General features: G+C 49.2%; 1 protein-coding gene and 1 long non-coding RNA gene across 3 annotated transcripts in view; one reads left to right on the top strand and one right to left on the bottom strand.

Moving 5' to 3' along the window:
- Window positions 1-2215: 2215 nt before the first annotated feature.
- LOC108024571 (G-box-binding factor) overlaps window positions 2216-18397 on the bottom strand; it is a 38974-nt gene continuing 22792 nt past the window's right edge. For both annotated transcript variants that reach the window (XM_017094568.3, XM_017094569.3), the window contains exon 2: window positions 2216-5896. In XM_017094568.3, the coding sequence (XP_016950057.1) occupies window positions 3080-5896 (2817 nt within the window). In that variant the 3' untranslated portion in view covers window positions 2216-3079. The remainder of the gene's footprint in view (window positions 5897-18397) is intronic.
- Window positions 12402-13705, top strand: LOC122817799 (uncharacterized). The gene is made up of 2 exons (XR_006367365.2): window positions 12402-12920; window positions 12983-13705. It is a non-coding gene; the product is annotated as an uncharacterized LOC122817799 (long non-coding RNA).

Genomic DNA, 18397 nt, shown 5'->3' with positions numbered 1-18397 from the left:
TGATATGTTTACGTTTTCTTTGGTAAAATATCTTATGGTTTACATTTCTTTCTTAATCCTTTTTCGTTTTATTTGTATATCCTTTTTGTGATGCCTTTAAAGCGCCTTTACATGATATGTATGGTTTGTTTTACTAATATAATATCTTTATTTTTGGTAATTAATGGAATTAATTGGCTGTTTTTCTCAGCTTATATTTATTTATTTGTAATTTTCTCGAAAGCCTTATTATATGATATGTGTTGATATGAGTCCTTCTTTTTTATTTAAATTACATTTCCTAAATTTATTTATTTTAGTTAATTGCGCATAAACATTTATTATTTTTCAGCTTTCTTTGTGGAACCTAAGTTTTGTTTATAAGTTTTCCGTCCACTTTGCGCTACAATATAGCATAGGTGTCTCTTTGACTTTCTCTCCGGCTTTCTCTTCCGGCGGCGCTCTCTCTCTCGCAGTAATGCCTGCTTTCTCTTACGCCTTGAGCCCCCTTTCTCCAACTCCGCGACCTTCTCCGCACTTTCTTCCCCTCGTTCTCCGCCTCCGCGCTCCTTCTCCACCCCCTTTTCTCTTTGCTTTTACAGGCGGCAACGGCAGCGGCAAGTTCTCTATGTATTCCTTTTTTTCAGCTGGCCGTTGTATTTTAGTAACTTTTTCCGATTCCTCTTTGGGCCCGCATTCGCTTTCACCGAGAAAAAAACCGTAGGCGCACAAACAACAACAAATCGAACTGCTCGTAATTATTTATTTAAGTCAATTAAGTTTTCATGTCGAGGAATTTGTGGAATTTTCGCTGATTATTGCTGGCGGAGATTGGTTAATCCGTTTATCCAGGAAGATATATCTGCGTATATCTCCTCGGCCGCTGCCGTTGGGCGCCCACACCCGCAAAAATAGCAAAGCAATGGAAATTATACAATCACTGGCAGGCCCTTTTCGAAACAATGGATTTTTTGGTGGCACTCGCGTTCGCAGTATTTCTCGATTTGGCCTATCGGAACTATTCTGGCTTCGCCGTGCGGAATGCAGCGTTTTATTAATTGCACAATGTCCTTTCTGAGGGGTCTTTCACTTGATATATATATGTTATAATCTCTGGCCTGTGTTCGCTGCGTGTGGCTGAGTCGGAGTGTTTTCGTTTACTCAGGAGCCAGCGCAGGATGCGTGCGATGCCAGGCCATGAATTTTTCATCATCGGGCATCCTTATTAGAGATTTTCGCCCCATCTCGTCGAGATTGCCGTGCGCAGAGCATCCAAAAAGCATCCAAAAGAGAGCCGAGAGCCAAGAGCCGAGTCGAGAGAGAGCGCCCACGGATATCCTTGCGAGAGTGCCCACACACATTTGTTGTTAAGGGCTGATTGTGGGTGGTGCATATCCATAAAACGAATCCCCCGCCCTGCTCACAAGTAACACCCAATTTTCCTCGCCACTTGCATTTCCTTCAAGGCCCATCATAATCTCATTCAGGTATTTTTCCTACATTTTTTCCGTACTTTTCGGGGGTTGTTCTCGGTTATCATGTGTGTTTTTGGGGGTCCGTGTGATACGGAAAGGGCGGCTTTTTGGGGGTGGCTTGGGCTTCATCTGTTTGTTTTGCGCTCTCCTCGTGCACACAGCTTTTCCGTTGTCATGTCACTTTGACATTTCCGCAAAGGGAGCTGAAGACCGTGGAAGAATGAAAGTTTATTTAAGCTGCGCTGGTTTTAAAAATAAAATATCCTTTTGAAGGCTTGCTGAAACGGCTAAGCACAGGGACTTCCGGTTGTGGTGTTGGCTATAAACAACATTTTGGCGGACGGTTGTTGTCTTGACTTCGCCATGTAGATAGCGAATTCGCCTTGCAAATGTGTCTGTAGACCAGGCGAATTTAAAGGTGGCTGGGCGAATTCGATGGTGGCGGGAAAAAGCGGAACTAGCCGTAGCAGAGACTCGAACCTTGATGTTTCGCATTTCTCCCGCATGCGGCGCCACTTATTTCCTATTTTCACCACTATGTTTTTTTCTTTGTCTGGCAACACTCGTTTTATTCAAACAGATGAAGTGGCGCCTTTTTTCAAAAATTCAAATGAACAGTTGATAATGCTCACAACTTGTTCCCTTGTTAATAAGTGTTTTTACTGACTATAATGTGTTTAAAATTCCTTTTGTCCGATCCTTTAAATTTGTAAAAGCCTGAAAAAGAAGTCCCCACGCCTCCCAAAATTATCCAAAAGATGTTGTGATTTTTTTTAACAAATTCTTTATATTTGCTTGCATTTTTAATTTTTTTTGTTCTTTTTGTGTTTTTTTCTTTGTTTTTTTCTTTTATAAAACTTTGTTTTAAGTTGTTCTTTTGTTTGTTTGCTGTTTTCTGCGCTTTTTGTATATAAATAATAATACTTATGGCTAGTAATATAGTAAAAGTTTTTCGATTTCTCATCAATTTTGTCTTGCCGCCAAATGCTGGTAATTTTGTTAATTGATCTGGTGTCTGAGTTATCTTTTGAAAAATGTCCAACGGCCAGTGGTGGTTCGCTAAGACGCTGTTGTTACTGTTGTTGTTGTTGATCTTGTGTGGTGTTGAATCGAAAAACTGCAACAATTGCAACTAACAAAGCTAAAGTTACGCTAATATAGAGTTTTTGTTTTGCTTCCGTTTCAAACTTACTTGGCTAGGGTGTTCGCTGCTCTGCCTTAAGACTAACACTATTTACACTTACAAAAATTTGCTAATAGTTTTGCTTGCTCATTTGTCATAATCAATGTTCTGCCCCCACTTCAAATCTCTCACTTAGTTAGTTACGAATTTCTTTTACATAGATTGCAATTAATTTGTGTGTCCTCGATTGCTTGTGTGAAGAAGGGGAGAGAGGGGAAATGGGACCAAAGTAGGGGTAGGGGCATATATATTTCAGAATATATATCCATGCACGTTCACAACCTGAGCATAATTAGCATTTAAGATCCCCCCTTAAGAGCTCCCCCTCTCCCGTTTCGTCGATTCAATACTGCTTGGAATTGCTAGTGGGCGCCAGCAGGCGACGCGACCAGCACGTCGCCACCCGCTCCTCCGGCGTCGTCTTCGTCGTCTACAACTGATACTAACTGCCGACCATGATGTGGGCCGGCTGCTCCAGCTCGTTGTCGTGCAGGCGCGAGGCGGCCACCACCTGGCCACCCAGACCGCTCTTGAACAGATCCTCGGAGCTGAGCTTGCAGCTGGGCACCAGCTCGGTGAACTCCGAGCCCAGGCCGAACTCCATGTCCAGGAACCCGTACTCCCAGGTATTGGCGCCCGCCGACACATTCGAGCTAATGCTGCTCACATACGACGAGGTCAGCGAGTGGGTGGCCGAGGAGATGGTGGACAGGGTGGTGAACGTGGCGGTGGTGGAGGAGGAGCTGCTGCTGCTGCTGCTACCGCAGGAACTGCTGCTGTTCCCGCTGCTGGCCTGCACGGTGGTGAAGCTGCCGCTGAAGGCGAGTGTGGAGCCGGAGGACGAACTGGAACTGCTGGCCGCCACCACTGAAACCGGCACTGCCGTGGGCGTGGCCGCCGCCGGGAGTATGCTGAACAGATCGTTGTTGTTCAGCGGATCCAGCGCCGACTGCGAACTCAGGCTGAGCACCGAACTCCAGTTGATCGAGCGCGTGGAGTCGTCGTCCGCATAGCCGGAGTCGCTGGTATCGCAGTTGGTGCTACTCGCGGCAGGGGCAACTGGCGTGCTGCTGCCGCCACTGCTGCCCGCAGCATTCCCACTACTGCTGCTGCTCATCGCCGTTGAGGAACTGGTGTTGTTGCTGATGCTAATGCTGCTGCTGCTGGTGGCGGGGGAACTGCTGATGTTGCTGCTGTTGCTCAGGGTTGGTGTTGCTCCACCGCTGGCCGCGGCCGCTGCTGCTGTGGTGGTGGGGCAGGCGGGAAAGGGCGTGGCGCGACCCGACTGCGACTCCCGAAAGGGATAGTGGTCGTAGGGATGCAAACTACTGCTGCCGCTGGCCGTTGTCGCCGAGGAGTTGCTGCTGTTGCCGTTGCTACTGCTACTGGCAACACCTGCCGATGTATCACAGTTGCTGGGCTGCGTGCTGAAGCCACCCACTCCCACTCCCGCTCCCGCTGCCACGCCCCTGTAGGCGGGCTCCAGCCGCTCATGGTAGCCATGCGGCTGGGGAGGCTGCTGTTGTTGCTGTTGCTGCTGCTGCTGCTGCTGCTGCTGGGGCTGGAAACTCAATTGCTGGTAGTGATCCATGTTGGCCAAACGGGCGCAGTTCAGCACAGGGGCATAATCCATCTGCTGCTGCTGCTGCTGCTGCTGGGGATGAGGATGCAGTGGTGCTGGCGGGGATTGCTGTTGTTGCTGCTGCTGCTGCTGGTAGGCCGGGTGGTATTGCGCCGCTTGCGCCGCCGCCGCAGCTGCCGCCTGCTGGTGATGCTGCTGCGCCGCCTGGTGCAACTCCTTGGCCTCCGCCTCGATCTCGCGATCGATGCGCTTCAGCGTGTTGCAAATGAGCACGGAGCGGTAGAGCGACTGCTCGGACACCTGGCGGAAACGGGAGAGCTTGAACATGGAAAGGTTGCGTATCTTCAGCCGCGTGTCCTTGTAGCAGCTCCTGTTGGCACTGCACCAGCCACCGGGGCGTCCATCACAGCAGCGCTTGAGGGGCAGGCCATGCAGGGGCAGGCCGGCGAAGGGAACGACGGGCGCCGAGGAGGGTGGCGGACTAATGGGCGATCCTCCTGCGCTGCCGGATGCACCACTGCTGCAGCCCAGATCCAGATACGACTTGCCGTTCTCCGCACAGCGGATAGTCTGCTGCGGCGCCGCCGGCGGGGCATAGGCTCCTCCATTGCTGGCCTCGTAGAACTGCTGGCCTCCACCCACCGATGGATTCGACGGACTGCCGCCCGCCGTCGCCCACTGGGGTGGGGCGAAACCACGCGCCTGCTGCGGCGTGGGCGGAGATTGCGTCATGTGCTGCGGTCCTCCGGTTCGCGAGCAATTCTGCTGCGGGAATGGCTCCGAGTAGTAGTTGGGCTGTCTGCTGCCATAGCCGGGGGCATAGCTCCTCTGCTGCTGCGGATGCTGCTGTTGCTGTGCGAGTTGCTGCTGCTGTTGCTGGGGATGTGGTTGCTGCTGGGACAGTTGCTGCTGCTGCTGCTGCTGGTGGGGATGCGGCGCCAGCTGGTGCGGATGGGGGTGCGGCACAAAGGGATGGAAACGCATGGGACAGTAGGTGGGTATGATGCTCTCCTCCTCCTCGTAGTCGTCCTCAAAGTCATCATCATCGTCGTCCAGCTCATCGGCGCTGAGCAGAGTGGTGGCCAGCGTGGAGCGGGTGGCAATGCTGCCCCATGGATCACTGGGCACGGCCACGGCTTGCAGCTTGGAGATGCAGTCCACGGGCTCGGCGCTGGAGCCATTCGAAACGGACACCGCCGAGGGAGACGTCGCTCCATTGCCCGCTGCTGCTGCTGTTGTCCAGGGCTCACAGGGAACGGCCGAGGTGACCACCTCCAGCCGTGCGATACTGTCCTCCGGTATCGCCGCACTCGCCGTCGGCGGCAGCGGCACCTCCGCCTGACTCTTCAGCGCGGCGACGGCGGTAGTAACTTCATGACCATTGCTAATACTTGGCTCCGTTGGCTTCATCGCATCCATGGATGCCTCCAACACAATGTGGTTGTTGTTGGACTCCACAGCTGGCTCCGATGGCTGCTGTTGCTGCTGCTGCTGCTGCTGCTGCTGCTCCTCGAGCGATTCCAGGTAGTTGTTGTTGCTGATGGCCCACTTGTTGGCCTTGACGGGGGGCGGGGCACAGTTGCCCGTGTAGGTGGTGTTGGCATCCTTGCTGTCGAAGGTCAGCTCATGCTTCCGCTTGGTGGCGGCTGTTGCTTGAAGACCCATCGCGGAATTTACCTGCAAGGGGAGGAGAATGAAAAGGACATTTAGTGATTTGCCGCCAAAATGAAAAGCAAGTTACAAAGGAGTTGCAATAAGGAGCAGGATACAATATACTGAGAGAAAAAACTTGAATACAAAATATTTATAACTATGTTTTCTATTTATTGAGCCTACCAAGCTAATAAGCCTGCTCGATCTTCCAAATCACTTTATTCGTTATTCATAGAATGCGATTCGGGTTTTTCCCTCTGTGCATCATAAATTTCCGCACGGTTCGCACGAGCCAACAAAGGACACACAGCCAGCTAAAAACTTATCAAGAAAATGGAAGTCAGGCAGGGACTTGAACTCCCCCATTTCGCCCACTCCCAGCCAACCACCCACCCTCGTCCTTCCCTCCACCACTTCCACCCACTCGAGCCATGAAAATGAAATGGAAAATGCCAGGCAACAACAGCGGCCAAGCCAGCAGGCCAAGTCGAGGCTGTCTGTCCGTCCGTCCGTCAGTCACTCAGCCACCCTCCACCCCCCGGCCACCCACTCGCAGCCCCCACCCCAACACCACCCACTCCCCGCGCGCCTGCTGTGGCATTGCTCATCGACGTTGCTCGAAATCTTCTTAAAATAAAACGCACAGCGACGGAAGGAGAGGGCGGGACCCCGAGAATTGTGTGGGCTGCGACGATTGCCGTAGTCTTGGTCTTCCCATTCCGAATGCTCTTCCACTGCTGCCGCTTTCCCATCAACTTCCGCCACATTTGCTGTGGGACTCTGCTCGGTTCTTCTTCACTTTTCGAAACTATTTTTAAGTCTTTCGAGTGCTGCTCCAGCCATGATTTTGGATCAGCCCGGGAACGGCACAATGGCAGGGAAGAATTTCCCGGAAGGCTACTAAATTCACAATGAAAACATTGCAGAGTATTCAGAAATAAAAAGTTGCAAGGTTTAGGATATTTATTTATGGAAGTTTTTTAAGAACTGAACTGAGATGTGAATTTGTAATACATTATTTTTGGAAAATATTCCAAAATTCTAAGCAACGATTTAAGTTTCTAGGGTATTTTTGAACTTTTTATTAAAAATGGCTAGCCCAGTCCTGATAAAGATCTCTCAGCAAGATCAGAATTGAACTTAATTAAGCTTGATTTACCAAAAAAAACTGTCACCACCCTCTGGCCTAAGGGCACATCCATCGATCGCTGAACCTTGCTGGGGATTTTCCCATCTCCCCAGTCGCCGGATTTGCCCTTTTCAAGAGTTGCCACCCTTCCATCGCCGGCAAGGCACGACCCTCTGCCCAGGAACTCAGGGCCCTTCGCCGGAGCTACTTTCCCCATTGAGTGCCGAACATCTGTGCGTACGGCGGCCCAGGAACGGCCTTTGTCATATCCAAATATCCATATATTCGAATTTTCGTACATCCATAAGGGTTGCCATATGCTCGCATATTTGCCAGCGATGTTGCTGGTGATGTTGCTGCTGCTGCTGTTGCTGCTGTTGCAGTTGCCCTCAGCATTGGGGGAACATAATACGAGAACCCGAACCCGAGGGTGAGTTTTCGGTTCGTTTTCAGTTTTCAGTGCGCTGTGCGGTACTGTGTGTGCTGGGTGTTATCGTCATCGAGGTCGGTCGTCGTCGTCGTCGTCGTCGCTGAGTCGCATGTGTTTCGCATTTTTCTACCCCCGACCCCTGAATGCCCCGGCCCCGGCCCCGTCCCATGCCCCTGCCCCCGGCCCTCGCCCCGCATCCCTTGTTTGCCTGTCTGCCTCTGGGTTTGCCTTTGCCACTGCCGCATGTCTCATCATCATCGCATTTCATCCCTCGTTTCGTTCTCGTTCGCGTATGCAGCTGTATTTTCGGTGTTATTTTTGGTATAGGGGCTGGAGCGAGTCTAGACATGCTGGCCTGGCCCAGGCACAGGCGTCCGGACTCCGGATGATTCGCCCTTTTGGGAATGGAGCGGTCCGCCGAAGGCGGAAAACCAAGAAGTTCCCTCTTCTTGGAATTGCTTGCTTGGTTGCCTGGTTGCTCCATACCCAATGCCAGGCCGCAGCCTGTGCGACTGACTCATTCTTATCAACGTCGGCGTTGCTTTAAAGGCGAGGCGACGGCGGCGCTCACTCATTGCTCATTGTTCTGTTGACAACTGGTCGTATGTGTAATGCCTGCGAAGCTCGTTGCGCATACGCCGTGTGCGCTTGAAAGCTGCGCTAAAAAACCAATCAGCTAAAAGCTCTGCCCCCATACCCCAACCCAATCAAATCAAATCGCATCAGCTGAGCTTGGCAACGGGAAAAACCAAGCATCAGGCCAGAGAAAAAACAAAAATAAAAGAAAACTTTCTACGCTAATTTTCGTTCGAATGGAGAAATGCTGGCCATCATTATAAGCCGCAACAACAGCCACAATGCTGGCCATCATCTTGGGGACTGGCTCACGGGCTGACTATCTGACTTTCCGACGATGCTGCAGCTGATGATGATGATGATTTTCGAGCTGCGTTCGCTGGCAATGTTGCTGGAAGTTGAATTTTATTGCCACACCAACATCACTCAGGCAGCTTCAAGCGGCAACAGCGGCCAGGCACCGCAGCAACACACAAAAGCCAGTCCCCCGTCAAGCGTTCGTTGCTTTTTACCCACCAGCAACATCTACAACAGCAGCAACGGCAATGGCAGCAGCATTTTACGCTTCGCCAGCAACTCGTTTCAGCTGGCACTGGCAGCGGACTGAAAACAGAAAACTGAAGAGCAGGGGGGCATTGGCGGAGCGAGGGGCGTGGGTCTCCGGCTCCGACTCCGACTGGCTCCAAATTGACGGCCCGAGTCTAAAGCTTCGCACGCAGCGCCGCTGCAGTTGTTATTGCTGCTGCTGTAGCTGCAGTAACAACAGCAACACCAACAGCAACATCGTCGCTACCTTCAAATTCCACAATATTCAAGTTTCAGGTTATGAGCCAACCAGGCAGCCAAGCAGCCAGCCAGCAAGCCAGCCAGCCAGCCAGCGAACAGAAACCAACCCAACCTGAGAGCCGGAGCCAGTCATCGTCAGCAGCAACAGCAACAGCAACAGCAATACAGCAACTCGAAACGAAATGTTTGCCCGAAAGCCAGAGCCAAGAGCTAAGAGCCAGGGCCCGGGACAACGGCTAAGGCAGCGGCACAGTGGGCCCAAAGCAAAGTAAAATTGGCTTTTATAAAATGGTTACCTAAGCTTACTTTATATATAAAACAAAGATATTATAATAATAGGAAAAAAGCATCCCCTACTTTTGTTCAAGATCATGAAGTAAAATCGTTTCCATAAAAAAAAAATTTCCTAGTAAAACTAATTTACAAATTGAATAACAAACACAATTTTAAACTATTCAACTTAACTGTTTTCAAATTTGTTTAAGAAACTTTATATATTTAAATAAGAAGCATAAGAGTACTTTGTAATTTGAAACATAGGCAAGTACTTGGTGCTTTTGAGTCGCTGCTAAAAGTAGGTCCTATGTTCAAGTAATTAATGTATTTTGGTATAAAACCTAAAAAATTATCATTTTTATAACTAATATTCGTTGTAATATTAAATATATTTATATTTCTAAACCCCTTTCATGTAAGTTCAACATCCACACCCAAGATATTCCGCCATTAAACCCCATTACACTCCACTGTGCCCGCTCGAGAGTCGGTTTCCAAGCATTTAAGTCGGTCGCCGTGGCCGTTGTCGGTGTCGCTACCTCCGGTGCCTGGGCTCTGAAGCCCAGACTATGGCTCTGGCTATAACTCTGGGCTCTGAAACTCTGGCTCTGGCTCTGACTCGGGCGCGGGCTCGATCCACTCCGGTCTGGTCTTGGGGGCCCCACTTTGAATTCTTCGGCTGGGGCGCACAGCCCAACGTGCGATAGCAGCGAAACGAGCCGCCGAGCCATCAAGAAAAAAAAAAGAAATAACAAGTAGAAGCGAAAAAGCCGAGTTTCGGTTTTCGAGCTTGGGTTTGGGTTTTGGCTGGGGCTTAAGCCGCGATCTCCGCCAAAGCAATTTAAGTGTACGAGCCAAAGAGGAAGAAGAAACTTTGGAAACATGAAAAAGAGCGCGCGGCCCCAAGAAGAAGAAGACGACGACGATGAGGCATAATAAAAAAAATTACCAGCGAGCTGGAGTTCAACGGAGTCGAAGAAGCGGCAGCGGTCTTCTGCTCATCATAATAAAAATGAATTGAATTGAAGGCGATGGAGACGAAGTCCGACGAAGACGCACCACCCGCTCTGCCATTCTTCTGTCTTCCGTCGCGGGCTCTCTTGGCTTCGTTTCTTGGTTCCAGAGTCGGTGGATTGGCTTGGTTGGGGAGCTCAAGATGACGCCGATATGGTGGAGTTTCCCATGCTGGCTTAGTTATTTTTCCCTCCCTCATGGTGAAAACTTTGAGTGCAAACACCCACAACAATAACAGAGCGGGCGAGCTATTTGCTTATAGCGGCACATGACGATGTGGGAACGGAAAGATTTCCGAGCCCCAACCCGGCTTTCCCACCTCTGTTTAACTGGCATAAGTCGAGCTAGTTGGTATTCGTAATATTCGAGTTTTTAGAAAACTATGCTATAATATTTGTGATTTAATTGGAAAACAAATTTTAAAATGATGGGAATAAATTTGTAGATTTGATATTTTATAGATAGTTTTGAGAAAAACCTGACTGTCTTGATATGTTTTTTAAGCTTTGATATAAACCAAAACCATATATGTATCTTGTATCTTGTAATAAGCAAACACTTATAATCAGTTTGAATCTAGCGGAAATATGCTTTTCATATAAGACTAGTGTTACAAGCTCTTAAAAATGTGTTGTATTTATAAGTAAACTAAAGATAGTTATCTTTAGGACTATATTATGTTGATATAAACCAAAACCATGTGTATATCTTGTATCTTATGGTAAGCAAACATTTATAAACTGTTAGAATCTAGCGGGATTATGATGTTTATATAACACTAGTCTTACTAGTTCCTAAAAGATTTGTTGTATTTATAGGTAAACTAAGTAAGGATGAGTTAATCTCAAGACCCATATTATGAAGTAGAGTTTGGCCATGGATGGGCGGACTTTTCGGGGTGGGGTATGCTGGTATAATGGCATGTGGGTGGCTTGGCATGAGGCAGACCCTTTTGATGTGCGCATATTTTGCGTCGGCCATTTCATGTTGCCGCACCACGGAGTTCGCCGCACGACTGACAGACACAAAGCCCCCGATTGCGATTCCGCTTTCGATTCCGAGTTTCGAGTCCGAGTCCGAGTCCCCGTGTCGATGTGGGGCCGTCGATTGGCAGCAGAGAGGCAGGAAGCCACGGCGACGGCGGCGGCGTCGTCGACCAAATCAGCTGTTTTTGGCGAATTAGAGCAATTTTCAATGCGCGCCGCTTGCTGTTTCGGTTTTTCCTCCGCTTTTTTTTGCCTTTGCGGCTTTTTGCTGCGCTTCATGTCGAAGATTTATAAGCAGCGACGTCGACAGCGAAGTTGGCATCGCAATTGGTGACATTGAAAATTTGCAAGGCATCTCTCGCTCTTGCCACTTTGCGTACGTGTGTGCTCGGTGTGCTTTTGGCGAAATGGGGGAACAGCTGACAGCATACAACATACATTACCCACATGGCGGGGAAGGCCCCCTCTCGGTTAAGAATGGTGACTTTTGGTCAATGAACCACTCGCATCTCCTGCTGGATCTCAGCTGTTTACGCGATGTGCAGGGCACGGCATCTCGTGAAACGTGAGTCGAGACCCTCACAAATCCCAGTGCCAAGCAACCCATATCATCATCATCATCCATCCCATCCTCATCTTCATCCACTCGATCCATTGTAAGCCGCTCGCCCGAGCATTTCTACCTAAGGTCGGGAAGGACCGTAATCCCCGAAAAGGATGCAGCGCATTAGACACGCCAGTGGGTTCGGGCTCAATTTCGGTCCGTTTCTTTTTCTAGGATTGCAGCACAGCACTCACTTTCTACTACCTGACCAACCCAAGCGATCCATCAATATGACATTGCGACTGTCGAGACTCTAAGGACGAATTCGACTGTGATTGAACCTTTCGCAAGTGGCGGGGGTTACGAAATGGGAAGGTAATTGCCAGGAAATCAACCTGTTGGTGGATTGATGGCCCAGCTAATAAGAACTCGTCCGGGCAAGTCCTATATGATGGTGGGAACAGGCCAATGATGGAAAAGTTTATTCGAAAACGGAAAATATTATAGTTTCCTGTAGTAGCTTTTCTTTATTTTGATATGAAAATCGGAGATATTATGTATTTTATCTTTTATATTGTATCTGTATCTATACATATAAAATTTTATGATAGTTTTTAACCATCTTACACCTTTAAATAAGGAAACTTTCCTTAAAATATTCCATATAGTACGATCATATCGATCATATCATATGTATCTTGTTTCTGCCTTGCTACTTGTGAGATCGCCGATCCTACAGATACCATGGTACTATCTCCCTGCATAACCTTCGAGGTCTCCCTGCAGATGGGGATCGCCCTCAGATGGTTTCCCGGAACTATAGATGTTCCCAATTCACCTCGCCAACTGACAACCCACTGCCTGATAACTGATAACCGCTGATCATCGATCTGCATGCTAAATTTCAGCCGTGCGGCCGCTTATCAATCCGCAAACCAGCTGATAAGACAAGAGAACGAGAGCGGAGAGCGGACAGCGGAGACCGAAGAGAGTCGAGCTGAGCCAGGGCATTGCGTCAAGTGCGCTAATCGCTGGCTCCGAATCGAAACCAGGGCTACAGCCACCGACCGAGCCGGGCAACAACAATTGCCGTTAACAATTGTCGGAGCGACAGCACACTGCGCAAATTGCACGTCGCGCAGTGTACGGCGGGGCAGCAACAACAACAGCACGGCACAGCGGCTATCAAGGCGTACGTACGTACAAATGTACGTATGTACGTACGAACATTCACCAAGCCGCTTGGTAAACACAAAATTACAAAAAAAAAAGAGAAAAATACCATGGAAAAAACTGTCGGTATATATGTATGTATATGCCGAAATATACACACAGCCCCAACCAACAAAGACTCCACTCCACATCCCAGGCATACATATGTACATCCACATGTACATCCAATGTTGCTGACTCGACTCACCGCTTACATACAGACGCTCGCTCGTCTATATGTAGAGAGTGAGCGAGCGAGAGCGAGACAGCAGAGCCGAACGACCGACACACGAAGTACAGTCGCACAGTTAAAAATAAAGTGTGGGCCGCTGCAACGGGCAGGGAAGCAGAGAGGTGCGGTACAGGCAGGCAGGCAGCAGAGAAGAGAAGAGAAAAGAGCGTGCCGTGCGAGGGTAAAACAACAAAGCGAATGCTGGTAAATAATGATGATGGAACCAGTGTGCTGTGCGAGTGTATGTATTCCGTTCGGATGTGCCTCGGTGTGTGTATACTGCACAGTAAAATTTCATGTATTAAAATCGTTTGTTCGTGTATATGCATGTACACTGTACAGGGTAAGAGCTGCCATCGCTGTCTCTCTGCCCGCTGTTGTTGCTGCTTTTGCTGTGCTGTGGCGCTGTTGTTGCTGCTTTTGCTGTGCTGTGCTGTGCTGTTGATAGCGAGGGACGTAATATCGCAACTTTTGCCGTTCCAAAAGCACGGAGCCAAGCGAACGTTCGTCGTTCGTTCGAGTTTAATTTTGTAGTACGTAGCAGGAAAAAAAAGAAACGACGAAAAATAAATGATGGCGGCAACAACAACGACGACGACGGCAACGACGACTGACTTGGCAGTGTTGCGTTCCGATTTTTGTTGAAAACATTTTTGTTTCTTTTCCTTTTTTTGCGTTTCGAAAACACTCGAAGTGCTAAGGAAGAAGAAGCAGCGTTGGAGAATGAGAAGCAAGAAGAAGAAAAGGCTTGCGGCGACCGTTTTTCTAGTGCGTTTCGCTTAGAATGGCAAAAATCGCAAGGGGGCCGACGAATTCCACCCCAAAGCAAGAACCCATCATCATATTCACAACCCCCCACTTTGTAGTAGCGTGGTGAGTGGTGGCAAGTGGTAAGTACGGCCTCGCACGCTCGATTTAGCGAAGGTTGCGCTGCTTTGCTAGCGTGGTGGGATAACGGATGTTGGATATATTCGTCGGATGTCGGACAACGTCCGCAGCGTAGCGCGCGCAAATTCACGTAGTTTGAATCGGTTTCGGATTTGAACTCGCCAGCGCAGCGCCACAAAGCTAACGGATCGAACCAAGGTTGGCCCCTGGCATTTTCCTATGGCATATATTGCATGAGGCAATCGAAACGTGAAGAGTGCTTTGAAGTATCGCGCTCTGCTAAAGACTTTATAACGAATCGTGTGTTTGTTCATAAGGCTGTCATAGTTTTTAAGGGAATCACATTGTACTACATAATCTGACTAATAATAAAAGAAATTTATCCATAAAAAGATTGTCTTTTTATATAGTGATCTGTCTTCAAAAAATCAAATAGTTGATTTATTTGATGCTGATCATTAAAAATAAGTTAAGTTCTTTGAAATACTATGTGTTTCAAAACAAAGACTCTAATATCACTTAAGTGATCTGAAGCACGTACGAACAAAATCATGATTAAGCAATTCACATTGCCATTATTCCATCTCCAATCTCAGTTGATCTTCAACTTCAGGCCTTATCGCGGAACGCAATCTGCGTGTCCTTTATTTAACGGTTCCATGGCGAACGCTCTTTAAGGACTGCCTTGCCGCTTTAACCCATGTCCGCCCACGAGCGCCCAGCCGTGACTATGACGCCAACACCCGGCCACCCGTACTCCCGTATTCCGGCTCTACTTCGATACGGCCGCCCACACATACAGAGAACCCTCCTTCGGTGGCTGTCCCCCCTTATAACACCCTGAACTGTTTATAAAATAACCTTATTTCGCACACATACACACAGGTTTTCGATGTGCCAGTGTGTGTGTTGGTGTGTAAGCTCCATCAGCGCCCACGGGGTTGGGTGATTCTTCCTCTTTCGGAGCCACCCCCTCCCTGTGTTTTCCCGTCTCTCTTTGGCACTTTATGCCTGACATTATTATAATATTATATTCTTTATAATAATGGGTTGGCAGCACTGGCAGCCGAAAACCACCTACAGCCATATACCAGCCACCAAACCACCCTGTTCACCCCTCCCCTATCCTTCGCCTCATCTTAACCCCTCTCATCGAGTCGATTTGGCGACCCTGCGCAGTGAAGTCGAGCCGGCTTTTCTCTATCGTACGACCCTCCATACTCCGATATCCCCCTTATGAAAGCAACCCAGACCACCCACCACCCACCATCCGCTCGGAATACTCGCAGTGTTGGGTGTGGTGAGATATGCCGTGTGACGTATAAAAGCTAAAAACGTTGGCAAATATAATGAAATTGGGTGAAATGCCATGCCACCCACTGTACGTCCCGTTAACCCCCCAAGTTCTGGCATAATATAAAGCCTACCAAACAGGACGAGGAATACGCTGGGTTATGGGTGGATGTGGATGTGGACGTGGATGGTGGATTGATGGTGGTGGTGGTGCTGCGCTGCTGTCGGCGCTGGTGGTGGTGGTTTTGGGCCATCCACTAGCATGAAAACCACTTTTCCAATTGCACGTACACCACTACGTGGGCTGGGCGCCAGAGAAGGAGAGTGCGGAAGAGAGAAGGAGAGATGGAGTGCTTCCTACCACTCCACCATCACCTTCCCCTTTTTTTTTGCCGTGTGGGTGGGTGGGTTGATGGTGGGGCGGTTGTCAGAGAGAACAGCAATGAGAGAAATGAAAATGGAAGCGGGGATAGGACGGCAGGACGAAAGTGCACAGAGGAAAACCAAATCACAGGGGATTTTGAAAAAAAGCGTAGATATATTCCTACTCTATAAGAAGTACGTACGATGAACCAGCCTTATGATATCTATGCTATTTCTAATGAACTTTCCTCATACCCATAACTTCTCTCACATAAGACTTACTTATAAACACCTCAATATCATTTTAGGCGATAGCAACCTGCTCTTATTTTTCTGCCAGTGTTTTTGAGTGGGTGGTGAATTGGGGTGGACCCTGTTAGTAGTGAGCCATGAGGGCAGCTAGCCTTGCTCAGTCGCTGGCGCTGCTGCTGCTCTGCCCACGATAACTTTAATTTGGCTTAATGGAAATTTTCGTTGGCGCTCTCGTTGCGCTGTTATCCTCAAGCAACCTCACGGATGCTGCTCCTGTCTCGGCCACCCCGTAAACAGCCCCCCCAGCACCCTTCTTAGTTTCCCAACTGGCCAACGTCCAACGTCCTTCGTCCATGCTCCCTGGGTGCGCGTGTTAAGTAGGTGACGCAACCGCAAATTTGCGGCTGGCGATTTAATAATGCTAATGGTGTGCGTGTGCCAGTGCATTGGTAGTTGGCCAACTGCACGTGTAGTTGCCGCTGATGCTGTTGTTGTTGTTGTTGCTGCACTGGACCGTCTGTGAGTCACGTCATCATCACACGGCCGTCGTCATCGTCATCGTCGAACCATTTACGTCGTCGCCAGCCGGTAATTCCCCGAACCCATAGCCATAGCCATACAGCCCCATACTCATCCCCCCTCTGGGTGGTGCAAACAAGTGCAAGTGATGCGCATTCATTGATAAGATTTCGTGCCACAACTCGCCGCTGCCAGCTGTCTTTGTGTGTTGCCCGTGGATGTGTGGGCATACATTAAGCCGAGTCAAGTCAAGTCAAGACCGCGTGGCCATATAAGCTCTGCGCTCGGTGCGAGCCAATCTTTCAATCGGTCAACAGGGAACCCGGACCCCAAAGAGGCACACTGAGAGCTATATGGCCAACTGGCCAGGCTCTCTGTTGTGGCCAAAACAGCTGTTGACAACGGCGGAACTCGCAGTGTCATCAGCGATAAGCACAAGTTCTGGAATCGCTAATGCGATCTTTATACCTTCGAATCCCTTAACTAGCCAACTTGGGGTTTGTTGAACCCAGCGCGCCTACGATAGGCCCTCTTATCTTGGGCTCTGAACTTAACCCTCGGCCAATCGAAAGTCATTAGCGCGGGGGCTCGATTATATGGGGGCTAATACAGCAGAACTGGAATATTAATTGATTGGGGGGAGGGGAGTACCGATAGATATTAGAAATGTGCAAAGTATCTGTATCTAGTATCTCATCTATAAATAAGATGGATTTGAGTTACTATGGAAAATACTCTAGAAACTTTGAGGGTATATGGTCTTAGGGCTATTCCTTAAAAGAACTTGATCCATTCAAGCAACCATCCACCATTTCCTTGGCTTAACCTGGGATTCCTTACTCTTTCACCTGCGGGACGACACGAGTCGTGACTGGGACCCAAATTGCTCATGCGACGCGGTGCCAGCACTCGTCGACCCCTTCTCCAGCAGCAGTCTTTTGTTTACATTTTTAGAAGACTGGCACCACAACAAACGAAGGGAAAAAGAAATACCAACTCCTCCTGGGTCTTCCATTTCTTCTTTATTTGATTATACATTCTTCATTGAGCAATTTGCGTTTTCGTGTTGCACTTGACCCAAGGAGTCGGCAACAAGTTAAGATGCGAGGGCAAATTAAGGGAGCCGGAACAGCCAAGGATAATGGCATTAATGGGGCACACACACACACACACATCTACACCCGTGCACCCTCCTGCGAAAGGAGGAGCGGAGCGAGAGGCTTAAGCCCCCTGAAGGCATTTATTTTATGGCTGCCCCAGACACCACTCACACACACACATGTGTGTGCGTATCCTTCGCTGGCTCGCACATACACATGCAAATACCAGAGCGGCTATGTGCTGTATGCAGGCAAAGCGTAACCAAAACCAAACCAACCAAGTCGCGATTTTCATTCATAAAATCGAAGAGCCAAAGAAAATGGGCAAACCAAGGAGGAGGCTGCTGCGCTGCCTCTGCCGCAGCCGCAGCCGCTGCCGCTGCCACTGCCAGTGCTACCAATAACTCAAAAGGCGCGCGCATTTCAGCGCACTTGTGTTAATGTATCTGAAAGTGAAATCAGCAAAGGCGGCCCATGTATCCGTGCCATGCCGGTCCGGCGCCAACTCCAAACTATTATATTTGCCAGGCCACGCGGCCAGTGGCTCTGCCTCTGCCGCTGCTGCTGCTGCAGTCGCAGTCGCTGCCAGCGGCTCTGCCTGCTCAATTAAGTGAATTAAGTCTCGTGCCGGAATTTGCACCACCCCAAAAACCCCAAACGAGCGGGCGAAACGAGGAGGAGGAACGAAAACAACAACAACGCTCACTCAGCGCAGCACATAACCATAAAGAACAATTAAAAAAGCAGAACAAGCAAGGAGCGAAGATAAGGCGCTGGCAGTCAAGGCTGCAACGAATGGCAAATGCCCTTTGGGCCTCGGCAAAAGGTAAACAATCGACGGTGCGGTTAAGGTGTGAGCTGCATTTATCAAAACGGAGCATTGTGCAATGGAGAAAGGTGCCAGGCCGGGGTTTCCCTCTCAATG

The sequence above is a fragment of the Drosophila biarmipes genome, chromosome 3R, assembly GCF_025231255.1.
Source record: "Drosophila biarmipes strain raj3 chromosome 3R, RU_DBia_V1.1, whole genome shotgun sequence".
Lineage (NCBI taxonomy): Eukaryota > Metazoa > Arthropoda > Insecta > Diptera > Drosophilidae > Drosophila > Drosophila biarmipes.
Note: the sequence above shows the minus strand (reverse complement) of the source record. Positions and strands in the feature narration are given on the sequence as shown.